Source organism: Pteropus alecto, unplaced genomic scaffold (genome assembly GCF_000325575.1).
Source record: "Pteropus alecto unplaced genomic scaffold, ASM32557v1 scaffold22, whole genome shotgun sequence".
In the NCBI taxonomy this organism is placed as follows: Eukaryota; Metazoa; Chordata; class Mammalia; order Chiroptera; family Pteropodidae; genus Pteropus; species Pteropus alecto.
In genome coordinates, this window is record NW_006434839.1 from 2,825,383 (window position 1) to 2,845,323 (window position 19,941).

The window sequence follows — 19,941 nt, forward strand, 5'->3', positions numbered from 1 at the left end:
CCGTCTTTTTAAAATTTGGCAGCATTTAAGCGTGAGACTACAAATAAGCTTCAAAAGCATTTATTTTCAGTTCTTTATACCAGTAAGTAGCACATGATTCTGAAAATTAATTATAACCAGATTATATCCACTCTCTATCAAATAATACATGAACAATAAAGCTGAATGGCAATATAATCAACGAAAAGAACAGAAAATCACTTGGTTGGATCATAACTGTTTTATATCTGAATTATCTCATAAAAGAACCAAATAATCCGTTCAAGACAATACAAAATTATTTTACAAGTCAATAAACAACCTGAATTTTAGTTCGATTTCCTCTTATAGAACAGTGATGTACCTTGTCTTATAATATAACTAACTGTGTAATTTTTGTGCAACTTACACCTATGTAATTTATCTTCATTTATTAAAGCAATGCCTTTCAAATTTTCTTCACCACAACCAAGTGGAAAATAATTATACATCATAACCCAGTGCATATGTATGCACACACATTCACACACACACACACAAAATCACATCATCTACCAGTGGTTTACTATGACAGCTCCTACTCTATTCTATTTCATTTTCTTTAAAAATGTTGTCTACACCTTTAAAATTGATATATAATCTAAGTATGGGTTGCAAAAGTCAGTTTGAAAACACATTATTCAAATATTCTGAATGATACAAAAGAAGATATTTAAAATGCTATTTGAAAGGCTCCATACTGTATGATCAACTATATGATTCCGGAAAAGGCAAAACTACAGTTGACAGTAAAAGGACTGGTGACTGCCAGGGGATAGGGAGAAAGAAATGAACAGGCAGAACAGAGATTTTTTTAGGGCAGTGAAACTATTCTGTATGATACTACGATGGTGCAAGCCTGTCATTATACATTTGTTAAAACCCACAGAATGGACACCAGGAGAGAACCCTAAACTATGGACTTTGGATGATGATGTGTCAATGCAGATTCAGCATCTGTAGCTAATGTACCACTCTGGTGGGGGTGCTGATAATGGGGAAACTGCACATGTGGGGACAGGGAGTATATGGGATATCTCTGTACCTTCCGCTCAATTTTGCTGTGAACCTAAAACTGCTCTGAAAAAATTAAGTTTATTAATTAAAAAAATGCTACTTATGTAAGCCTCAGTACATGCAACATACATTTATATATGTATGTTGGGTTATTTAGAATTCAAAATCTGCTTTACATACAAGTTAACATTAATCCTAATGCTTTATGTTTGCTTTATGCTTTTCAGCATGTCATTATCTTATCTGAATCTCAGAGTAATTCTTCTAGACAAGCCAATCACAGCAGAGAGAAGTGGGTGATGCTAAAAGACCTGCTTCTGGTCCATGGCAAACTAGAAACAGTCAGGTCTGGAATCTAGGACTTTTGACTTGAGTTCCAAATCAAGGTCATGACTCTTGAAAATACCGCACACTCTAACCTACTGGCTGACAACCTTTGCAGTAACAGGAAGCTCTCTCTACTCTAAAAGGCATTGTCAGTATTTTACTTCTACAGACCAGGCTGCCTGGTATGGTAAACCAGTTTATGTCAGGACACAGAAATAACTCAGAAGTATGATACTCAGGGTATCCAGTATGCCTCACGCTGGAAGTCTTTCTTGTTCACTCTCGTACCCCCATGTGCCTCATCATCATCTATGCAACCAAGCACTACAGCATCAAGTAAAAAGACATACTAATTTGTGGGTAATAGTCATTTTCGTGTCACTTTCTGTATATCCTACATAATCTCTGCATGATGATGATGATATAATCCCAGCATTTAGATTACTCTAGTACACTGAGAAGAATGTAAGAACATATACCTAACCTACCCCAAAACATGACACGCCCTCCCCTTCATTGCTCTCTTAAATTCCTCTTCCTTTTATAGGAAAAAGAGGATTCCAGGGGAAAAGCTGCAGGGCTTGATCAAAACAGGCTGGTGATAAAGGCTGGCAATTAATTCCCACCATTGTAATACGTCTTGGCAGCAATAAAAAAATTTCAGTACATTTTAAACATGTCTGCCAGATTAACTTCAACCCAGTAGCTCCAATCTTCGAGATTATGTGATTCTTATCTGGAAGTCATTTCGAAATATATCTGGCCCAAGTTTGGGAATATCAATAAAAATTCAAGATGTAAATATCCTTTGATCAATAAATCCCATGGCTAGAAATTTATCCTACACATATATTTGCACTCTATAATTATCTTATATACATATTTACTCAAGTACACAAAGATAAATGTATAGAGATGCTCAATTATTTTTAAGTGCATAAAACTAGAAACAATTTAGATGTACATCAATGGGAGGTTAGTAAAAACATTCACTGAACTATTTTACTTACTTTACCCTTGACTTCTATCCCAAACAAAGAATTACTGCTATATTAGATACATTACTCACAGCCTCTGAGTTATCAATAAATGGATCTGTCTCATCATAGCCAAAGCCTATATCAATTAAATCTTGTAGCCGATCCTTCCGGTGTTTACGGGGTTTCCCACCCTGCAAAGAACAGATATGTTAGACTGATTCAGTACTCATGCTATTTCCGTAAAGTTAAAAAGTACCTGTTGGAAGAATCTCAAATAATTTTTCGTGACAATCCCCCTCCAGCAGGTTGAATTTAAGTTGCCCGACACTCTGAATGTAAACTATGCTTGGGGACTTGCTCCCAAAGAGCAGAGTATAAAAAAGAGGAGCCAACGTAACCTTAAAGTGAAAAGCTGGGCGACATTACCTCAGCCAGGTGATCAAGGTCAACATCGACAGTAATAAGTCATGCTGACAGTATGAACCCTTGATAACAAGCGATAAAAATGGTACTTTACCTGTGTGGTCTTCCTCTCAAAAGCTTATAACCCCAGTTATAGGTTCACAATGGAAAAGCATCAAACTAATAACAGACATTCTATAAATAACTGACCAGTATTCCTCAAAGTTATCAAAATTACAAAAAACAAGGAAAATTTGAAAAACCGTCACAGTATAGAAGAGCTAAGGCAACATAATAACTAAATGTGATGTGGTATCCTGGATGGGATCCAAGAACTAAAAAAAGGACATTAGGAGAAAACAGGTAAAATCTGAAGAAAGTGTGGAATTTAATCAATAGTAATGTACCAATGCTGGTTTGTGAGATGTAACAAAAGCACTATACAAATGTAAGATGTGCTAGGGGAGAGTGGTTAAGGACTACGTAGGAACTTTCTGTATTATCTTTGCAACTTTTCTTTAAATCCAAGCTATATGTGTTTTTTAAATGTCACAGAATTATTTACATAGACATACAAGAAAATGAAATGTAAGTGCATGCAAAAGCTGGTGAAATCCAAATAAGCTCTGTAGTCTAGTCATTAACTGTATTGTGCCAATGTCAATTTCCTAGTTCAGATAACTAATGTAAAAGATATTACTACTGGGAGAAACTGGGTGATGGAGATAAGAGACCTCTCTGTACTATATTTGTAGCTTCTTGTGAGTCTGTAATTTTTTAAATAAAAATTTTAAAAAGTAAAACAACAAAAAAATAAAAAGAATCATTGAGTATAAATTCTACTTTTAATGTCACACTTTATGAAGTTTTTTAACTCTGGCTAATTACAATATAAAGAACTCACTCTATCTCAAATATAAAATGTTACATGTAGTCTAAAGATTATATACTATAAGCTTGTTAAAAGTCTTTTCAGTGAGCAGGAAGCCTAAAATTACTGTGGCACTACAAAAATGAGTATTTAGTTCAGTCTCTAAGACTCATTTTAAATATTCAAATTTATTCACTCGAATTCAACTATACTTTCTAAGCATCTTTCTAATACCTCTCTAACACCTGATTTTTTGGGGGGGTGGAGTGGGGCTGAGGGAGAGGATGCTGAGAGAGAGGAGGGAAAACAAATAGTGTTAAGAATTCTGCCTACCAACATGCCACCACTAAGCCAGAGTGATTCCTACAGAAAGCATGAGATGCAAGGTATAAATTTCTCATTCGGTTTCAATTCTCACAGCACATTTCTCTCAATGCAAAGTGTGATTCTAATGGTGAAAGATGAGTAATATTTGTGTAACACGGTCCGTAAATGAAAGCAAACTGCTTCACCTTATTTCTAAGCAAAGAAATAGTGATCTTTTTCCAGTGCTCGATGGAAAAAATGGTTATGCTTCTTATACTGAGAGGTGTCTCCAACATGGTGCCATCCCTTTACAAGTAATTTGCAAAAGTAATTCTGACTAAATGCTATGTTTGTATTAAATGTTTAAATCTTAATCCCCATAAGCTCTGACTCCACTATATGCTTTTTAGTGGACAAAACAACACTATTACTATACCATCCCTCCAACAGAGTCATTATGGTGTGAGATAAAGTAGTAGTTCCCATATTTTCAGATTTTACAAGTTAGGTAAATTTCAAAAAACAATTCTAGAGACTAACACAGGGTGGCAACCATTTTATTTTGCTAAATAAGGCCACTAAAGGCATAATCTCAGAACAAGGACAATCCTTCTCAAGAAATACCAGCTGGCAACTTTAAACATACAGACAAATGTGTAGCATACATATGTAGACACACACATATACATGCAACATATGTGTACATAAATGCAACACATAATTAATTGTCTTTACTTTTTCCATTTTTCAGATCTATAAACTGCTACCTTTAAGGTAGGTTATAGAATTATAGTGAGAATCAAAAGTCAGAGGAAGGAAAGAGATATTTCTAGAATAGGAGTTATTCTATTGAGAAAGTCATGTATAAGCGGTTAAGTACATGAGGGATTGTTTCACTGAAAAAAGAGAAAGAGCTCTAGGGAGAATGTGAAAACCCACAGACAAAAACTAATGAAGAGAACTAGCTCTGTCACATACTAAATATATTTAGTTATAGGAGTTAAGAGTATACCAATAAAACTCTAAGCAATCTGAAAAGTATCTGCCATGAAATTTTGCCAATCTCTTACATTTTCTTTGTTTGCCTCTTCCATGTTTTCCAAATGTTCTATGAAGTATTGTCATAATAGAAATATCCTAAAATAATTTTTAAAACTTCATATTTTATTTGATAATTCTAAGTTATGTAGCTTATTTTGAACCCGTTTAGACTCAAAATTATGTTAAGAACTTATGCTACAGAAAGCAACGTGTTAAATGTCAGAAGGAATTTAAGTGTGAAAAGTCCTGTCCTCAAGGAACTTAAAACAAGATAATCTTCTCAACAAATTTACTGAGCAACTACCCAGTGCCAGCCTTCATGGAGTTTATATTATTGTGGAGAGGAGAAAGATTTGACAAATAATTACAGTAGTAAATGGTAGAAAGAAAAATATAGGTGGTCCTGAGACCCTTTTTAACAGAGAACCTAATCAAGGCTCTTTGGAGATCTTCACACCTAGACAAGGATGAGTGGAAGTAATCACTAGTGGAGGCCACTGACAGGATTAGAACATGGGAGTAACCCGACAAGATTAGTGTTTAACAAAACCACTATTGCTGTTGGGGGAAATGAACACAGTTGGGGAGGCGATCAGTTATGAAGAGAAAAAATGTCAAGATTTACAAAAAAGTTACGAGTTATGAAGGTATAAAATCATATGTCAGTACCAGTCATGACGATGACGATAGCTACCATTCATGGAGCGCTATCCTTGCATTAGCACCTATACTAAGTACAACCACCTATTATTTCACATTTGACAAATGAGGGAAAAACTAAAACTTAGAAATTTTCATTATTTACTAAAATTTCATTATTCACTAAACTTAAAAAGGCTGATGATACCAAATGCTAGCAAGAATGGGAAGCAGCTGAAACTCTCCTATGTGGCTGGTGCAATATGATAGATACAGTCACTTTGGAAAAGTTTCTTATCAAGTCAAAGGTACACCTACCACATGACTTAATGATCCCACCCTTATTTACTCAAGAGAAATGACTTGTATTCTAACATTCAGAGCACTTTATTCATAGCAGCCCAAAACTAGAAACTACGAATGCCCATCATCTGGTGAATAGATAAACAAACTGTGGGACATCCACACAACGAATTACCATGAAACAACGAAGAGGCAGAACTACTGATACATTCAACACATAGATGAATTCCAGAAGCATTATGCTAAGTGAAAGAAGCCAGACACAAAAGACAGTAAGATTCCATTTAAAGAAAACTCTAGAAAAGGCAAAAAAAAAATCACCCAAAACCTACAGTGACAGGAAATAGATCTGCGATCGCCAGGGTCAAGGCTGGAGGGGGAGGATTATCTGTAGGTAAATAAAAGGGAATTTTCTGGAGTGATGAAATTGTTCTGTGTCATGATTGTATAGTGGTTACAGAACAGTGTGCATTTGTCAGCTCATCAAATTGGCACACTTAAATGGATAAACTTTATTTCGATTATATTTCAATAATGCTGATTTTTAAAACCCTCACAACTATTTCCACTTTAACTTTCTGCCCCCACAAACCTCTGTTCCTATGTTTATTCACATCTACAGCTTTCTTTCATTCGCCATCACTATGCTGGCTATTGTTTTTCTCTTAAAAGTGATGAATGCTTTAATTAGCCTCTCCTCCCTCATATTAATCCTCCATTTATCCTATACAATATCATCTAATTAAAATTTCTAAATTACCATTTCCTATCACTCCCCAGCTCAAAATTCTTCAGTAGCATCATACCTATTATAAAATAAATCCAAAATTCTTATTATGGCATTAATAAAATGCTTTCTGCATGTTGACTCAAATTACCTTTCCAACATTTTTCTTATAATTTTCCAACTTGAACACTTTGATCCATTCACTCTGTCTACGCTCCCCTAACACACTGTTTATCTTTCCTCATGCTTTCCCCTTATTCAGAATAATCTTTGAATTCTCTCTGAATTCTCCCGCCTTCACAGCTCACCTCAAGTTTTAAACCTTTTCTCCTTGATGCTTTCTACTTAAAATCGCGATGATATTTTTCTGCTTTCCTAACATATCTTTTGTCTAGGCACAACAAGCTGCCTGTAAGATTTACCAAGGGGAAACTAAAACAACTACAATAACAACAACAACCACCACCACCACCTCAAATAGGTTCTGTTGTGATGGGCACAATCAGACACATGCGGAAGTACAAATAACTTATGTATAATTGGAAAGATTTAGGAATATTTAAGTCTAGTAAAGGTGACCAGTAGTTACCACAGAAAACATAGCTGCTAATCTAATCATTCCGAGTCCATAATCTAATACATGCAGTAACCAGTCTAATAAGTAAATGTGAATCTTATCAATGATAAAACCGCCAAAGCTTTACTTAATTATAATTGTATTAATCTGACAAAAATGCCTCTCAGAAAAGGATCTTACTAGTTTTAAGATCTTTACCAAACATTTTATCAATTACAGCATCTTAACAATGATAAAGGTATAAATTGTATATACTATGACACATCCATTCAACATTAACAGCCACTTTAAAATAACATGGTCAAGGAATATTTACTAATACAGAAGCAGTTTATCAAACATTATGTATAGTTCAGGCTATTCATGGAAAAGGTGACAGTAATGTTCACTAAGCATTTGAAAGTGTTCAAGATGTTAATCATGGAGATGATATTAAAATAACAAGACACTGCTTTTTCAACTATCAATACAAATAGTGGGATCTCGTTTATAGAAAACGCAACACAGCAATCCATGTCAACAAATATATATCAAATGCTCAAGGAATCATGATGAGCACATAATCGTTATCACGGATCGGAATAGGATGTAACTGGATACAGTGGTGAAGGAAGGCTTTGGCTTAATATGTATTATTTAAATTTGTTTTTAATGACAGGAATGTATTCGTGTATTTAAAATTTTTTTTTTTACTCAGTAGATCACCAGTTTATTATAAAAAGAAGTAACTCAGGAACAGCAGGTAGAAGAGACGCGTAGGGCAAGGTCTGGGGAAAGTGGCCCAGGGTGCTTCCAGACGATACCAGCTTCCCCACCTTTTCACATGCTCCCCAACCCAGAGCTCCAAAAACATTGTAAGTGCAAGAGAGCATATACGTGAGCACGCGTGCATTTTTAAAGCCCTGAAAGGATAATATTCAAACTATTAACGGTGGTTACGCCTGGCAGTGGGCTTATAGATGATTAGGTGATTTTTATTTTCTTCTTTTTGTTTATCTGTATTTATATATTATTTTACATTGAACAAAATCTTTGAAATATCTAGATACTTCCATACACACAGATTTCTGGGACAAGAAACTCAAAAGAGTGCTTATCCCCGAGTGTGAAACTAGTTACCTGGGAGTCAAGAGTAGGAAGATTTACTTTTCATATTACTCTTGTATCTGTTGAATTTTTATTAAGTACATGTATTACCCATTCAAGAAATTTTATTTTGTTGGGTCTCGTCCACCAAATGTTCAAAAGCATTTGGTTACTGACTACAGTCCCACTGTGGGGACAGAGCTTTGGATAACCTGTATTTGACACACCCATCGCTAAGGAGCTCTTTCTTAAATCTCTGTCCAATAGCCAGGGTTAGATAACGTACAGTCTTTGCTCTATCTATTAATGGATTTCTGCCGAAGCATTTATTGCTCAGGCGCATTCAGTCCCCTGCTTTACCACAGAAGCCACCAGAGTAGTTTTCTGGCCTTAGTTTTCTTTTCCTCACCTCTGGCCTTACTGGAAAAACTTCTCCCCTGGCCAGCTTCCTGCCTTACTCCCCATCCCCGACTTTCTATTCTCTAACCTCCAGTTCTCTAGTTCCCCAATAATGCTAAGTCAGTGACGTGCAAATGATGTAAACTGCAACCAAACTTTCGACAGTTGCCAAAAAGGTACAAACCAATTAATATTAAAATTTTACCTAAAGGAACTCAAGATAGATTGGTGAAGGATTATTTCACACTGTCATCCCTACTAGGCTAACTTTGAACTGCTCTCTTTTCAGCATCCTTAGCAAGAACACCCACTGCAGCAAAATCAAAGTCTTATTTAATAAATTCTCTGGACCTCTATAGTTGTTGACGTTAACAGTTTGCACAGTAAATACATCTCATAAAAATACAAAACATATTTTCCAAATTTAAAAAACTCTTCAATTTTGCTACATCTAAAATGAAGAAACCACTTTAAGTCTATTCCCCTAGGGCACTAGTTCACTATGACTCAGAAAAAATTACTGAGTCATTAATACCTGCTTAACTTGATAATCGGTGTTTCCAGCCAATACAGTCTAATTACACTGTAACACTAAGCTGGAGAACATACAAACAAATAAGATGTTCTTTGTACAGGACCCCTACTGCTTGCAGGAAATAAGAAACCTAACTAATAACCAACATTCATTGATCACCTATGGCAGACATAGCAAGCTCCACATTAATTGCTAAGACTCCAGTCTAATAATTAAGGAGAAAATATTCCCTGGTCACAAAGCTTCCCTATCTGTCCCAGCCCTGTCACAATCTAAGCTTTCTCCACCTCTGCTGATTTTCTTAACCCACCAATAGAGAAGGGTAGAGATTTAAGTCAGTGGAAAGACAGCCAAGAGCTGATTTCACAGCACAAAAACAGTACACCCAGATTTCTATAATCGCCACTTAAGGATACAGGGCCTTCCTCCCAAATACCCTAAAACTGCTGATTCTCAATTGTTCCTAAGGGATTTAAGGAAGCTGAAGAGTTATTTAGATCCAAGAGGCTAAGGAATTAAAAGGGCATGTCATGGCAAGTGATTACAATCACTAACTGCAATATGAAATTATTTGAGTTGAGAATTCCTCCTTGCCCTTTTTAAGATCTTCTCTGTTTTAAAATGTTATTATTTTGTTTTTATTGTATATGTAATATCATACTATTGTTGGTCTATAGAATCAAAATACACTGTTGTTTGTGCTTTGTAAGTAGAATTTATTTGGTGGTGATGGTAACAAGTTTATCCAAACTGCTTTAACCAAATCCTTACCAAGCTGATCCCTTAGGGACCAGATCCAACATGAGGCCAAAACAAACAGGAAAACCTTTCAGCCAAGTAACTTCCCAAAAAAGCTGTAACCCCTCAGAAGTGTGGATGACCAATTAATATGACTAACGAATAGTAACTCCCTAAAAGAGTGCATAAATGCTTTCTGACATCCACTTGTGTGTTAGTCCATATTTGAGGACACTTTTTAAACAATTGATAATTATTTTAAGTATAAAAATATATGTCCTTCACACTCAACTGAGTAATATTTAACTGTGAAGAAGTCACTCATTGTAAATTAATAGTTATTCTAAGATATTGCCATTCTTTAAAATCTACTTGGACAAAATCAGTTTTAAAAGCCACACCAAAAGAAAATCAAGACTTGTTACGGATATACTTTGTTTTTTAGTAAAACCAATGTTAACTCCATTTGATCAACAGTTTTATTTATAAGACTACTCAGAATTATTTTTATACCATCAAATCCACCCTTATCCTTTCCTTTTAAAATACAAAGCTACTATGCCCTAAGAATCCAAAACCACACAGAATTAATCATCAAAGATGGTATTCAAAGTCTACGAAGTATAGTAAGTAGATTTTAAAACTCATAATGTGATTTTATGAATGCTAATAAGTGCCTGGCAGGCTACAAATCTTCCTATTCAAAGAGTCATTCAAATTTAAATAGTCTTAACTGAGCCCCTACTAGGCACCTAGTGTTGTGCTAAGCACTTTCATTTAGATTACTGAATTTATATACAATTCTAAGATAGCAGGATCTTTAAAGATGGCTGGAGTAACAGAGTGAGAAAAAAACAAACCACTAAGAAATCTTCCACCAACTACAAGATATCCTATGTTCTCGAAGGCTCAGAGAACAAATCTATACCCATTAAACCCAACATCATTTCCTGCTCTAGAGTTTATGACCTCAGAAAAAGCATATAGAACCTAGAAACCATCTAAAACTGGAAGTGGAAACTAGGATAATTAACCTAAATATCTTGAGCCTTAAAAATGGTAATAAGGAAAGGAGAAGAAGGGAGCCAGTTTAAACTGTATTCTGCTTCCTTCCTACAATAATCAAGACAAATCTGGAGCCTATAAAATAGTAGAGATGCCAAAACTTGGACTTAGCTATTAAATGAGATTTATGTACAACCAATTTAGTATACACTAGGTCATAATGCGCTTCCCTCCCCCCAAAAACCATTTAGCAATTGATGCTGAATATGGACTGTCACGTTACCCAAAGAGTAACACAACCGGAAATAAGACATAAGCATTACAAATAGGACAGAATTGGGGGAAAAAAACACAAACCATTCAATATAAGGTACTCCTTTTACAATTTTACACTCCCTGTAATTTCTGTTATCACTGCTTTTCAAATCCTTCCACCCTGAGCACATCCTATAGGCCATGGTTATCCTTCCCTTCTCCCTTAAGTGGCAGCCCCGTCTTCTCCTTGCATATGAAAGACCAAAAAAAGCCCATAAACTTGCCACTCAGGCCTTCCACCAACCACAGAATTCATCGCTATTGCCACTCTAGACCCAGCCACACCGCAGTGCATCTTATCTTTGCCCAAATCTGAAAAACCCCAATTGAATTTCACTTGCTCAGTTCTCTGAAATTTCCTACAAATACATTTTCCACCTCGATGGAAATGGCATTTGCTTCCACACATACCCCCAACCACTCTGTTTGCAGAAGACAAAGGGCAAAATGTGAAAGTCGACAGACTAGTGAGTTAAATACAGTAGGAACAAAATAATGAGGCAAGTACATCGAGGCCTCAAACTAGGGCTTGAGAACTGAACTCGGCCCACAGATGTATTCTGTTGGGCCCTCCAGGTGTTCTAATTAGAAACCAACATGTAAAAGAAAGAGATGTTAGAGGAACCTAAGCCCAAGTTCCTGCAAAGTAACAAAGGGCTGAAGCTGAGAAGCAGTAGGCCCCTTTCGATAGGGCACATGCTGTCCCCTGCTTGGACATTTATTGTCCATCTGGCCTGCTTCAGATTGAGCAGCAAAAGTCTTGGGGACTTCTGATTTTGCTACTCCTGAACTATAGGACAGTAAACTATAAGTCAATAAAGATCTTCATTTGTTGTTTATGAGGGATCCTTTGTGAGAGCCTAGCATTGGACAAGATATCTTCTCCCAGGTCACTTTTGGCTTGATGATTTTCTTAAATGGTTCCAAATAAAAGACCACATAGTTAAGACAATCAGTAAAAAGTGACTGAAGGGCCAAAGGTAAAGGCCATTTGGAAGAGAATGCCTAAACTAAAAGATCAATCAGTAGGGGAATCAATTAAAATCTGTATTTACATTAAAAAGAAATTCTGACATGTACAGAATAAAAGTAGCTATCTACAAGAGTGATGTTTAAGTGACTAAACAGCATTCACATTGATAACAATTTCAATATGTCAAACCTGAAAAACCTATTTTTTCATCTATGTTGATAAAACTCTTGTGCAATAAAGTTGGCTAGGCAGATCTTATTTTCCCCTCACAAGTACCAAAGCATAAAAAAGCCAAGAGTCTTCACTAAAGTCACCCTAGTTAATACGGCAAAGATAGGATCAGAATCCATCCAGCTGCATTAACTCACAAATTGTGCGCTTCTTCCACTACAATACTGCCACTACTATCTTCATCCACCGCTATCTGTAAAGGGTAGAAAAACTATTCCAAAGATTACACAGAAATTTGGTTTCATAGGAAATTGGGAGTATCCATTCAATGACTCTGCGCCAAAGTCTAAAATGCATTTTGATTTCAAGAACAGAACCTGCCCTTTATTCACTTTCAAACCCCCAAAGGAGAGTCACTCATTTCTATAAGCACTGCCTGAAACTCCATTTGTGTATCACATATATATCTCTTGTCTTGCCAACTATTTTTAAAGTTTTTCCAAGAAAGGGCAACTGTTATGCTCCTTTGTATGTCCAGTGTAAATACTCAAATACTTAATTATTTATACACGAAATTTAACAAATAACTGCATCTCTTGTTCCAAGAAACAAAAAGCTAGAAGTAACCTTAAAGGCTTTTCAGAAATAATGACAAGGACATAAAAATTATAATATGAAGGAAACAAAAGTAAGAAGAAAAGGTAGCTAGGGTCGCAAATTTTGTTTTATAGGCCTCAATTAAGTCTTTTTCCCATCAGCAAAAATAAAAACAAAAACAAAAACAAAAAGAAAGAAAGAAGAAATTTTCTGGGTTAACATTTTGCAAGATCTTACACACAATATTTAAAAATTTTTCTTTTACTTAAAAATATAACTATACCTACAGCATATGTATAAATGCAAATACACATAGACATCTGAATTTGCTAACCAATAAAAATCTTTGTTTAAGAGTGACTTTTAGTATGATGATTTTCTTAAAAAGTTCCAAATAATTTGTTATAATATATATATTTAATACTCATAATACTTAGGACATGCTTTTAGGTTTATGCACATAAAGCCTTCATGAGGTAAGACATTTTAAATCTCTACTTAGAATGGATATGAGTATGAGTAGCCAAAGTAAAAATCTGGAGAAGAAATAAAGCCCATTAATTTGGATTATAACAAAATTAAAACGTTATCCCTGCACAATGACAGCTGTGGATACATACCAGTTATTTGGAAATCAATTTCACAAATCAATCAACTTCAGAACACTGGTTTTTCTATGTCGAGTACTATTCAAGGACTTCTCAATAAGATTTAATGTCATGCTACTAAGTAATTTACTGTAGCATTATTTACAAGAGCAAATTTTGGAAACAACCTAAATCCTTTGGGGACTAGTTAAATAAACTGTGATGTGTCCATACAATGGAATACCATGCAGCCTTAAAAAAGACAAAAAAGATCTCTTTGTCCTGATATGAAAAAGTCTCTAAGATACAATGAAAAAAAAAAAAAAATTAAAGAGTGGAACTATGTACTTTGTAATATGTGTAAAAAGGGATGTGGGGTGCAGAGAAGGAATTACATATATGTACATAAAGATATACATAGAATATCTCTGGAAGGACCTCCAAGAACATTACTTGCCTCTAGGAAGTGAGATTAGGTAACTAGACAAGTTTAATTTTTGAATTTAACCAATGTATTAACTTATATAAGTATAGACAGTACTTCAGGATTTATAATCTGAGAACACTGTCCTGTAATTAAACAGTGTAAGTAACAACTTGCACTATTCATTCCATCAAAACACCTGCCAGTCCATCCCTAAAGTTATTATTATACAGTCACAGAATACAGAGCCAGAAGGGGTTTCAATAAAACTGAACTCCTCAATTTACAGAGATAAGAAAACTCTTTGGGTGGTAAATACACTTATATACAGATGTCAAATGATAATGAAAATCATACAATTAACCAATGTTACCTCAATAAACTTAATTAAAAAAAGAAAAAGAAAAAAGGAAAACTACGGCCCAAGGAAGTTAAATAATCTCACCAAAAAGCACAATTAGTAGGCGGCAAAGTATGGCCTAGAACTTGACCCACACACCACACTATTCTCATACATTTCCTCTACCCCTCTACCCCTAAATGGTTTCTTTACTACAAAGAGCCAACAAGTGTCAACCAAGATCCTAGTTAAATTTTGAGGATAACATGAATGATGGGACTAGTGGGAGCTGACATCCTATTTCTGAGAAATACTTTTCAATGTTCATAGGGGAACCGGAGGGTTAAGGTCTTACTTCTGATGGGTTTTAGCAAAGTGCCAAAAAAGTAGTCAAAGACATAAGAAAAATGTGGGATGGGGAGTGGGTCTTCTTACAAAGCCAATTCAACTAGAAAATTTGAGAAAATTTTAAACAACTTCACAATCTGTTTTATATTAAAACAATCATCAATCTACTATTATGACACAGAATATTAAAAGTACATGAGTTTTTCAGGTAAATAAGGCACTTTCAAAGAAATTCCGTTTTGCTTCTGATTGATTCTGATCCCACGGGCCTAGAAGTAAGGCTGGAGAACTGCTATACCAAGGGCATCAAAGTAGCGTTCTCAATGGCAGTGGAAAGGGCAAAGGAGTAGAGCTAGACAGACCTGGAGATGCAGACCTGGAGATTCTTGGACCTGTGTGACCTTAGATCAGTTATTTAACCTTGAGCTCAGAGCCTCAGTTTCTTCATCTCTAAAATGTGGTCAATATTGCTTACCTTATAGTTTTGTTAGAATTGGAGATAATATATGTTAAGCAAACTGCCTGATTCTAGAAGGAGTAAAATAATGATGGCTACTATTATAGCCATCACAAACCTATCAGAATCTTTATTCGACTGTCTAACCATTTATTTGGATTCAATTTGTGAGACTAAGATAAGGTGGGCAATGGATATTTTAAGCCCTCCCAACCAGTCATAGAAAGAAATTAGGCCAAAAGGATAAAGTGAACACTTTATTATACTCACATATTTCATTTCAAACTTCTTAGCCAACATTTCCACTTCTTGCCTCTCTTGATGCTCATCATTAAACAGGTCTTCTGTGTGAACGGGCTTCTTCTGATTCAAAGTGAATGGGAAAAGAAATAGAAGTATTAGTACTACTTCAACCAGAGTTGAATGTATACTTAAATTTAATGAATCAATTCTTCCAAATATTAACAAATAAGTTAGAAACAATAAAGAAATGTAGTAAAAAAAATCTACAGTTTTAATGGATTCTTATACATTTTATAGTTTTTTAGCAGTTAAGAACTCAATAATTCAAATTGCTCCCACCTGTAAAATGGTCATATATCTGGTGACCTCACCCAAAATATGGCCAATAAACTCCCAAGAAAATTAGGTAAAAATAAAATCCCACTTGTAACTCTAATTTGAGATCTTCTCAACAAAGATTAATTGCTTTGGTCAGGAAATGCTTCTAAAAGGTTATTAATTTCATCAGCATTTAATCATCTGCCCTGAGTTATCAATAGAGTATCTGTAGTGGCTACATATCTCTGCTGAGGCCCAGCATCAACCTCCACAGCATCTACATCCTGTTAATAGATATCCATTCAGAGAATACATTCTACTTGTAAACAAACTAGAGCAGTGAAATCGTCGCAAATAGATTACATTATATGGCTTAACTCTGGCAGGGAGGAGCAAGAGTTTGTTAATTATACGTGTTTTTTAAAAACACACACACAGCTAGCATCCCGTATTTACCATTTGCCAAAACAAACAAAAAGCTAAATCATAACCTTTATCCAAGTTTACTATTTTAGTAGACTCATTTTATATATGTCGTTTTTCGATATACAAAAATGTCCAAATAAAGAAAAACAATTGACTAGAAAGTTAATTTTTTTAAAGGCTAGATATTTTTACTGAAATAGCACCTTCAAGTAATTAAAAAGGAAAGTATATTACAGCTGAAATACTGGATACAGATTTCGTTGACCCTGAAGGGCAAGAAAAAAAATGCAGAAGGGACAAAGATCTGCACACTTTGGAATGGAGACACTTACTTCATCCTGGATACAAAGGCTGAGATATCAGCCCAAAAAATATGGCAGAAAAATAATACAGACATAATGAACACAAAACAATTCATCATACCTAGGGCATTAGAATAAAAAGGTTCTTAAAGCTTAAAGGAAATAATTTTAGAATAAATTTTAAAGGTTATCATAATAAGTAATAAATTTACAGAATCCTTTATTCCTACAAGATTTACAAATAGAAAATATAAACATGATGACAGGAAATAAACTAGCAGGAACAGACTGATAATGAAATAAGAGATACCAGGCACATTCAGAGTAGAGCTTTAACTTGAGACTAAAGGACTGTGAGCAACCACCATGTCTTGCCATTGTAAACTGTTCCTTCATGTTACTGTGATGTCCAAATACTAGGTCTTACTACAGGATATATATTTTTAAATAAGAATCACCTGACAGGCCATTCTAAAACATTTTATGCAGGCTTTATATAGGTATCAAAAGTAAATCTCTTATTTACTTGGCAGTCTATAAAAATAAATTTACAAAAACTGACTCACTTTTCTTTCACAGTTAAGAAATAATCCCTACCCACAATCAAGGCTCTAAGTAAGCTATATGCTTTTTAGGTGGGAAAAAAGATCTGAAAATAAGTAAATACCAAAATTACCAATTGACACCACACAAAATTGATGCAATAATTGTTTTTTGATGTTTATTCATTAACATCATTTTCAGATCTTTCATATTATCCAAAATATGCATTATGACAAGCAATAGAATACCACAGAATTCTGTAACAACATAATCGTATTAACATTATCATTTATTTTCTCTTTTATAGTAAATGTTCAGTTAATCATGTTCACAAAAGGATGTTCTCTTTAACTGATTTTCTGATTTACTGAGTTAAATAAAAAGTTTCTTGTTTATCAATTACTGCTGAAATGTATTTCTAAACTGTACTACTTCCTTTAGCCAGCAATGGTGAACAAATTAATCTTTCAAGATAAAGATGATTACAATGCCTTGCCACTTTCCGGATCAATTCTAATGGCCACATTTTGTTTCTTGATGGTCTGTCTCTCTTCCTAGGATTTGCTTTCATGGATCTATGACAACTTTATCTAGAAAGGTGTCTTCTATACTTATGTAATGAATATGTTCATTGAGAGGTATTATAAGAAAATCTGGCAAATCTTTGCTGCAAAGATGCACTTGTACAAAAAATGGATTTTTTTTGTTCGGTGGAATATGTCAATTGATATACGGCTAAATAGACAATGAAAAAGTTGGACCAATAAACCTTTAATTGGTAAAAAGAAGAATTAAAATGAATTATTTATCTTTCTCCTATTACATGAAACTAGTTCTCATGTTATTAATACAACAAGGTAACATGTTGAAATTAACTTTTTTATAATTAAAAGATACATATCTATTATTAATTTATCAATAAGTGAATATTACAGCATAAAGAGGGTCATAATAGAGGTTTTTGTATTCTATGACTTTAATTCTAGTTCATTTTGGCAGGATCCTATAAATTTAAGCTATGCGTGAATTGTAAGAAATTTTGTTTTACTAAGAATTGGTGCACATAAGTATTAAAAAAATTATATATAACCACTCTGCGTTAGCCTTCTCATTTGTAAGGTAGGGATACTGGTTCCTACTTCATGGAGCTCAGCTGCACTAATCTCTATAAACTATGCACCATACTTAGAACTGTGTCTAGCACATCCTAAGAACTCAGTAAACATTAGCTATTGTTATGTATTTTTATCCAAATATGCTTTTCACCTGCAATTTATGAAACAGATTAGAGTAAAACTGCAAACCTACTTAGATTAGAAGATAAAATACAATTTATTTGAAAAATGCTCCAATCCAGTATTTTCAAAATTCTTTTGGGGAAAAAAATGACATTATGTTTATAAATAATAGGGGCACTAAAGTGGGTCTAAAGGGCAAAATGTTATGTAAAGTGACCAAAATGATCTGTATCATTAATTCATTTTGGTCGGAAAATTCAGTAATGATTTGACATACAATATTTGTAAATAATGATCAAAAGCTTAGTTGGCCATAAAATAAAATCTAGTGACATTATTTAACATGATATTTAAAACTAAGGCATCATTTCGACTACAAAGATAACTGAGGATAAAAAACAAAACAAGTGATTTCTGGAGTCCATTAGATTTGTGCTAAAGCAAAACCTAATAAAGCGCATAACCTCTAAACAATGGAGGAAATGGTTCTCTTATTACTGTTACTGTATCATTTCCCTTTTAGTTTACTTCTGAAGCTCACCAACCCAACAAACCTATGTCCATTGTTCACCAGTTCCATCAAAGACATACTCATATATTTTCAATAAAGTTTTTAAAAATTCAAAGTTAAGGTTTTTTTCATCATTCTCCAAAAATTATAATGACTAAGTGCAATATTCCCTAACTCGGACTTATAAATCAATAATATGCACTGAAATAAGAATATGATAGTAGACGCCAAATAAAACAGGAGTCACCTTCCCTTTTAACTGTGATAGGAACAAACTCCGGAGAAAACAAAGCTAAAAACGATTACCAATAACAACGCCAGAGAGAAAAATACGTAACCAGATAACTAACACTTCTCCTTCATTCCTACAGTGGAATTCTTAGTCTGAAAATGTTTAGATTACTTTTAAATCCCCTTCAATTAAGAAATATATCCCACGCTCGCAAGCGCATCTCTGTAGCCACAGCGCCAAGCATAACAAATAAGAGATGAAGATGAGGATAATACTGGAGGGGTTACACAATTTCCCTGCTTCAGATTGGGGGGCGTGTCCCCCAAGGTTTTCTCTTCTTTTCTACTGGAAAGGACAGCTGGAGCTCCACAGAGAAAACACAACCACACAACTTGCCAGGGCCCCATGATTTTGTGTGGGGAGCAGAAAGGAGGAGAATCTGAGCTTTCGAAGGATGCAGAGGAAAACCTGCTCGGAGCCGCTTTGGGAGAGGGTTCACGAGGGGCCTCGGCCAACCCTGGCGAGCAGAGGAAAGCAGCACCAACCACCCGTCCAGTCCAACTAACTGCTCTCAGCCCCTGCCCGCCTCCAGCCCACCATTCGGGGCGACCCCGCGCAGGGTGGGCGTCGGAAGGTGCAAACCACAGGGGCAGTCGCACGGGTCCTGAGGCTCCGGGGGTCTGGGGGATGAGGGAGGAACCTTCTGTACCCGTTGTTCTCCGAACAGCAGCAGCTCCGGGTAACTGAACTCCACGCAGCTCTCCTCGGTGGGATCCTTGAGCACCAGCTCCAGGCGCACCGTCTCCCTCGGTGGCCTCTGCTGCGGCTCGGCCCGGGAAGCCGACTCCCGCGGCGGGGGCGGCTGCAAGTGCAGCTGCGGGAGCGGGAGCGGCGGCGGCGGCGGCGGCTCCGGCCGCGGGGGCTCGCGCTGTAGCGACATTGGAG

The 19,941-nt window shown here is 35.5% G+C and overlaps 1 protein-coding gene across 1 annotated transcript in view; it reads right to left on the reverse strand.

Annotated features, from left to right (window-relative positions):
* The window catches only part of UBN2 (ubinuclein 2), a 58,793-nt gene that overhangs the window by 38,162 nt on the left and 690 nt on the right, over positions 1–19,941 (reverse strand). Inside the window, exons 2-4 of the mRNA XM_015588293.2 lie at positions 19,706–19,940; positions 15,454–15,546; positions 2,432–2,533 (exon numbers count right to left, since the gene is read on the reverse strand). Coding sequence (XP_015443779.1) covers positions 2,432–2,533; positions 15,454–15,546; positions 19,706–19,940 — 430 coding nt within the window. The remainder of the gene's footprint in view (positions 1–2,431; positions 2,534–15,453; positions 15,547–19,705; position 19,941) is intronic.